The sequence below is a fragment of the Epinephelus fuscoguttatus genome, linkage group LG12 (genome assembly GCF_011397635.1).
Source record: "Epinephelus fuscoguttatus linkage group LG12, E.fuscoguttatus.final_Chr_v1".
Taxonomy (NCBI): Eukaryota; Metazoa; Chordata; class Actinopteri; order Perciformes; family Serranidae; genus Epinephelus; species Epinephelus fuscoguttatus.
Genome location: NC_064763.1, coordinates 27,126,997 through 27,134,130, shown reverse-complemented (window position 1 = coordinate 27,134,130; position 7,134 = coordinate 27,126,997). Strand labels below are relative to the sequence as shown.

The window sequence follows — 7,134 nt, the reverse complement described above, 5'->3', positions numbered from 1 at the left end:
AAGGAATTATAGCAGAAGGGCATATTGCCTGTGTGAATTTAGAGTGAGGAGGAGGTGTGGAAACAAGATATGGCAAAAAACCTATCTACCAAACACCTTTCCAGTGGCCGATTGGCTGGCTCGAGGCAGGAGCGAACATGACTCAATCTTTATCTTGAATGCCAGCAGCTAAATTACTATACAGCTCAAAGAGAATGTGCATGTGAGTGTGTGCGTGTGTGTGTGTGTGTGTGTGTGTGTGTGTGAGTGTGTGTGTGTGTGTGTGTGTGTGTGTGAGTGTGTGGTCCTGCGCAGTAAGTGTACAGATGGATGACTCATCCACCAATCATGTGACTCATCAATCACTGCAGTTACCATTTCCCTCCCTCCTTCTGAATTTTTCCGTTCTTCAGTTATTCCTCCCCTTTTTTCATTTACATTTTTGCTCTTTTTTTCTCATGTTCATTGTGATTGTCTGGAAACACACTAAACCCCTTCCATATGTTTTTCTTTATTTGCCTCCACACTGATGCAACTGTGTTATGTATGAGTCGTGCTGTCGCTGATCTCCAACTGATTGTCTTCCTGTTTTGTGTGTTTGGGTTCGTTACTCATGAATCAAGTGTTCTTGCTATAGTTGCTGCTGTATAAGTACAACATAGCACTCGCCAAAAAGCCATTAAAAAACTGAACTTTAATAAAATAATTGCTTTTATTTTTTATCATATAGCAAAACTAGTAATCATCATGCTGTTATTTACACATTGCACGGGCATATTTATTTCACACTGTACATCTTACAATGCTAAAGGTGACATCAACAACAACACTCTCCTTTTACAAGACAGATGGCTTCACTGTGGACACAGTGGCCCTCCTCCTTTGAGATTTCTTTTTTTTTATGTTCACAGTTTATTCAGAGAAAACAACCATCTTGAATTCCCTATACTGTTTTATTTTTTATCTTTTTTTTTGTTCTTTTTTTTTGTTCAGTTTTTAAGATGCAAGTAGAAAGACGTGCATTTAACGGTTTAAGCACAATCCCTGACTCCCCGGCCTGAAACTTTTCAATGAATTTCTTCTGAAAATGAACAAAATGTTTGTAGCCTCTTGGTGGAAATCTGTTTAAAAAGGCTGCAGAACAGATAAGTGTGATTTCAAGTATTTTTTTTTTTGGAAAGAAAGGAAAATAGAGATAATTGATGATCCCGGAAAAATGGCAAAAGAACATCGTGTGAAAAAAGAAATAGGTGGGTGAAGATGTGAATTTGAGGCGAACAATGAGAGAAATCATGAAGGACTCCTACAAGGTCGAGGAGTGCTGTATGGCGGCAGTGATGGTGTTATGGTGGCCATAAATATGTAGACACAATAACCTCTAGATCCCAAAATGATTGAAAACCCTTCGTCCACCAGGTTGGAAGTGTTTAGTGTTTAAGTTTGTGCTTTTGGAGTCCACAGGGTTTCTACACTGGGATCGGTTGCGATGATAATATTATGCATTATGATATTTCCCTTATAGAACCATGCTGCTTGTAAGGCAAAAATCTGAATCTTGAGTTTGAAAAGAAAAACTGAAATGTGTGTATTTGGCACCTTTGCAAATTGCAGCTGTTTAAAGTCAATCCAATCGGGAATAAGAAAGGCAAGTACACACATCAAATACAACAAAAATATACTGTCATTGAATATTCGACATTAGCAGTGTTCAGTTTTTTTTAAATTCGTGTAGCTAAGAAGTCATTGAACTACTTTAGTTTTTGTAATATGACATACAGAATATAAAACAAAAGATACAAAGTGATGTTGTAAACATGGTTCTCTTACAATGGGCACATCTGCTTGTGAATGTGTCAAAATATGTGATTAAGTGTAGGTGTGTGTGTGTGTGTGTGTGTGTGTGTGTGTGTGTGTGTGTCTCTGTGTGTGTGTGCCCTCTAGAAAACTCTGAAAATGCAAGAGCATCAGAGATTGACCTGAATGGAGGCAAACATACACCATGGTATGTTCTGTTTCAAAATGTAAACTGAGCAAGAGGCTGAACATGGTTACAGGGAGCTTAAACTGGGACCCCTTCATCCTCTCCCTGACAGAGAAAAATCAACAAAAGATACGGTGATTAAAACAACGTAAATCTAACTTTTTACTTCTTGACCCTTAAATTTCCCATCAGGCTCAAATCACATATCTCCTCCGAGTCTTTTTTTTCACCTCTCTTTTCTCCAGCTACTGTAAATTCTATCCCACCTCTGTCAGTCCCTCTGATCTGACAAAATGTCCAAAAAGTGTCTCAATACATTCTGCGTTTCATGTAGATCCTCTCAATAAAGTTTTCCAGCTCCTCCTCACTGTCCAGCTGAGGCACCAGCCCATCTTCCTCATAGTCATCTCCTGGTGTGACTTGTTGATAGTAGTACGGGGGTCGCCTGCCTCTCCTGGGCGTGGTTATTGGTTTGGGCGGAGGTAGGGGTTGGTAGGTCCGTGGGTGAGGGAGGATATAGTTAGAGATATAAGGGGTGAGAGGCAGGCGCGGCACTGGCTGCTGCCTCCAGCCCTGTCCACGATTCTTACCCCCAGCCCTGTGCCTGCGCCTTGGGGCCTGGAGGTCAAGTTCCTGGGGGCCGAATGGCTGGTCTCTGGAGGGGGAGGGCTTGCCATAATATTGTGGTTTAGGATACGGGAAATAAACAGGGTAGTATGCCCGATATGGCTTCTGGTAGTATGGATAGGAGGGGAAAGCTAAAAACTGTTTCTGGGGTTTGTACCAGTAGTCAAGCTGCTTCTGAGGCTTATACCAATAGTCCTGCTTGTATGACTTGACTTTGTCCTTGTGCCACTTTTTGTTGGACTTGTTGTACCTATAAGGGGCTTTCTTGGGGTTTTTTGAGGCTGTGTAGTGGTAGATAGGTGGAGCAGCCAGAGGCGGAGGTACCAGAGGCCTGAAGCGCGGGGCGACAGGGTTGCTGTTGGTCGGCAGCTGTTGCAGCTCTTTCCTTTTTTTCTTCTTCTCCTCCACGTCACTAATAATCTCAATCACATCGTCAGCAGGCAGGTGCAGCTTGCTGCTGATCTCAATCAGCCTGTCGATCATTTGCTGGTCCAGGTCATCTTCATCAGGGATGACCTCCTCTGAGCGCTTGTCCTCAGCCGTGTTGCTGGCGGCCCCCATGCTGCTTTTCTGCCGGGGCTTCATGTAGGACTGCTGCTTCCTCCCCATATACTGCAGCAGCATGTCAGAGGCGATGTCTGCCAGCCTCTGCTCCTCCTCCCTGGCTCGCTCCGCCTCCTCCTGCTGCCGGAGCACCTCCTGTTTTTCTGCGCGCGCTCTTGCCTCCTCTTCCATGTGGGAGAGGCTCTCCTCTTCTTCTTCCACCTCCTCCTCCAGCTCCTCTCCTTCATCCTCAAAGTCATCCATGAAGTTGCCCCCCTTGACGGGTCGGTTGCGGGACTGGTTCTCCTCCCAGTGCAGCTTCTTCCCGGCTCGTGCCAGCTGAGTGTTGTATGCCTTGTAGCCCTTCAGAGGAGGCAGGATCTCATTATCTTGGAGACCCAAGTCAATGTTTTGGAAGTAGCCTCTTATTTTGCGCTGTAGAGAGGGATCATCTCCCTGTGAGGTGGAACCTGCTCTCGCCTTGTATAAGAAACTTTCTAAATCATTCCCCTCCTCCTGCCTCTCATCTTCTTCTGTCCCTTCCTCCTCATTTACACTATCAGTGCCCACATCCTCCACGGACCACCCTTGATCCTCCTCTGACCTTGTGTTTTTATCCTCCTCATCCCTTTCCTTTAAGTCATCACCCTGAGCAGCTGTCAAATGGCCTACAATTAGCTGTTCAATAGCCTTATCAGCCCCTGGCCCCTCCCTCTCCTCCTCCACCCCCCTCTCTCCCTCTGTCTCCCCCGTTCTCCTTATCTCACCACCCTCCAAGCCTTCAATGGAGGGCAGCTCGTGACTCTGATCCTCTTCCAAGTCTCTGTCCCTGCTTGCCTGGATTTCACTCTCCCCCGGGTGGTCCAGGGCCTCTAAAAGAACAGCGAGCACCTGCGCAGGGTCCGTCACTTTATCTGACTGGTTATCTTGACCCGGGCCCCGGCCCCGGTCTAACGACGAGTTGTCAGGGCTGGAGAGACTCTGGGGTGGGGGCGAGAGAAAGGGGGCGAGGTTGTCCTCTTTAAGGTCTGTCCGGGTGTGCCCCTCCACCCCTCCCTCCCTTCCCTCACCCCACGCAGGGGCGGTGCCAGCCAGCTGTGGAGTGACAATGAGCAGGACCAATAGGATGAGGTGGGCTGTGGAAGGGGCGTGATGACAGGTCATGACCATGCAGAACTGGCAGGAGGGAGGTTAAGCACCTGAAGAAGAAAGGAAGACGGAAGAGGGAGAAGGACAAAAGACGCATGAGAAATGTTTCACATATCATCTGTTTTTTTCCCACTGGAATCAGTATTATGTTGAATTTCAATGGCAGTGTGAGCACATCTGGATCATTTAATAATATACAGCTGCGTTGTAAAAAGGCCAGTCTTGAAAAAAAAAAAAGAACACTTCCCTTCAGACTTACGATTAAGGCACACAGACTGCCAGAAATGTAAAATACTAGAGAGATTACCTGTCCCTAATTTACAGACAAATCATTTTTTCCACCATGAAGCCACCATACAAAAGCAGTTAACACTGTGACAAACGTTTGAGAACAAAGCACGCAGCCAAACGCAGTCTGATGAGGCATGCCAGATCCAACAAAGAAAGTTGCACGCTTCCCCTTCTCATATCTGTTTCAAATTTAACTATGGATATTTTTTTAAAGCAAATTCAAATTCTGGTTTAAAATATTTCTTATGTCATTTTTTGCCATTTATGTGTCTAGAAACACAGAGATGAAGGTCTGATCTGACCGCACAAGCCAGTCGTGATTCTCTCGATATTTAATTGCCCATGTCTGTTAAGAGGAAGGCAATAATTTGCATACATAAATTGCGCCTCCAACCTACACGTGAGCCATTTTTTGTCTGTGGTCGTGCGTTAACCCAGTCATTATCTCTCCACCGCGCGGACGAATTGATGCATGCTCTTACATTTTTCGTCTCCTGGTGAGATTGAACCGAATAAACTGTTAAAACAGTAAAGAAATCTGCACGTATTGAATTTTCAGTTTGAATTTCTGGCATTTAAAAAAAAATAATGTCTCACCTCTGTCTCCAAGCCAACCCAACCGGAGCGCACGCGCTTGCCATTTTAAGCGCAAAATGCCTATTTGATGAGAAAAATACAGAAAGCACAAATTGATCCGAGCTCTGCCTCTGTATTAGCTGTGATTTTGGTATTCCATGCGTCAAAGCGATCATGAGCAGGACACCGGTATAAAGACGGCACGCACGGGGAAGTCATGCGTAAAGCTGGTGGCTACGGTTGAGTTATTTAACCCTACGGTCCCTGAGTGGTCCATCGAAATTGTAAATGAGCCCAATGTTAAGATTTTAGCGCATAAAGCCGTTTTGGGGCGCACAAGGAACGAGAGGGTGAGCAGTCAGTAAGTAACACGGCTTTGTCCTTGTGTGGTGTGGGCATGTTTCCCCTCAGTGGCAGTGGTGGAATGCAGACAAGCAGAAATTTGGGCAGCACAGCACAGCGTGCAGCCCAAATTTTTAACTATTTCAATTTTTATAAACTGGATCAGTAAGTTGGAAAACGAAACAAATCCACATTATAATGAAACTGGCCTGCAGAAGACGTGATTTAGACTCTAATTTAATTATAACTTGATAACAAGTAATTGACTGTGGATTTTTAAATCTCCCAAAATGGCACGATATTTGGTACATTCACGTTTGAATAATATCGACCGAATTTTTAAAGGGGCTCTTGAGCAGCAGCTGCACATAGAAATATTTTTTAGAGATAATTATCTATAATTATAGAGCCTTGATTCTCACATTATCCCTCCCAAATAAATACAAAATAACATTGTATTGTTTTATGCTGTTACAATTATTAATCATTTTACACATCAATACATTCATAAAAAACGTATTTTTTGTAGAACATGTGTTCATATTTTAATTTAGTAAAAAGCAAAAAAAAAAAATCTGGAAAATAACTTAATATTTCTAAAATAGCTTAAATTAAAAAAATGTTTTACTTAAAAATAAATCACAGAAACAGACGCAGTGCACTTCTACTTTAAAATTAGACAAACACCAATCGCCCATGTTGCAGCAAACAGATAAATCCTAGTGATAAAGTTGACGTTGTGACAAAATTCTTCCACACTCAAGCCTAAAACAAGCCTCTCTTCATTTTTTTACAGATAAAAATCAGAATTTAAAAATGATTAAACAAATAGCAGTAATAAATGGCCTGACCTATCTGATTATGGCTTGTGAATGATCCAAAATGAGATTTCGTTCCACTTACCTGGAGTCCCACTGGGGGGTGGGGAAGTGGTGAAACTCACAGCGCGGGTAAAGCCAAGATTATTTCATGAATGGTGGATCACCTGAGAGAATTTCTGTTTTTCCCCCCTCTCTCTTCAGCCTGTGACCAACATCAAGACAGAAAAAAAATCAGACTGTCGGATCTTTATTTAGTGGTGTGGTGTGTTTGTATGGCAGCAGCCCTGGCGCTAATGTACAATTGAGTGAATGTTTTCAGCTCCACTGTCAGCGCAACTTTATTGTATATACCCCTGACTGAACCACGTGACCACCCCCACCACCACCCCCCAGCTGCAGGCAGTGCTGACGTCACTTCCATTGATAAGAATGTTGGTGTGGAGATGGCACTGTGAGTCTAGGCTGGCCCCAGCTGATGAATGAACGGAAATGGCATGAATGAAATAGTACTTTTCCTCAATGAAAAGAGAAAATTGTAGAGATAGAGCTGGTACGCAGCCATTTTGCTTCTCACATATTAAAGGTTAGTGTGTTGCTTCTTCCTCCCTTGTTCCTTCCTTCCTCTGCTTCAGATTCAGGAGCTTGGGGGGAGAGACAAAAAAAAAAAAAAATAGAGTGACCTCGTTCACAGGCTATCAATTAGGGTCATTTGGTGACATGCTCCAAAGAATCATTGACTTGCATCTGCAGCTTCAGACAGAGAAGTGGTGTGCACTCCAAGGGCTGATTTCTCCTGCTGCCTGGTTGTTAGGCTTTTGTCTGAGG

General features: G+C 43.8%; 1 protein-coding gene across 2 annotated transcripts; it reads right to left on the bottom strand.

Moving 5' to 3' along the window:
* Window positions 1-733: 733 nt before the first annotated feature.
* si:dkey-175g6.2 (uncharacterized) lies at window positions 734-6,615 on the bottom strand. 2 transcript variants are annotated; one of them, XM_049592970.1, is made up of 2 exons: window positions 6,392-6,615; window positions 734-4,329 (listed from the first exon to the last, which is right to left on the bottom strand). In XM_049592970.1, exon 2 carries the CDS (start codon window positions 4,298-4,300, stop codon window positions 2,270-2,272), a length of 2,031 nt encoding a protein of 676 aa, XP_049448927.1. In that variant the 5' UTR covers window positions 4,301-4,329; window positions 6,392-6,615; the 3' UTR covers window positions 734-2,269. The 2 variants fall into 2 exon arrangements, with proteins under 2 accessions (XP_049448927.1, XP_049448928.1); XM_049592971.1 differs by lacking the exon at window positions 6,392-6,615 and adding an exon at window positions 5,168-5,558.
* Window positions 6,616-7,134: the final 519 nt, after the last annotated feature.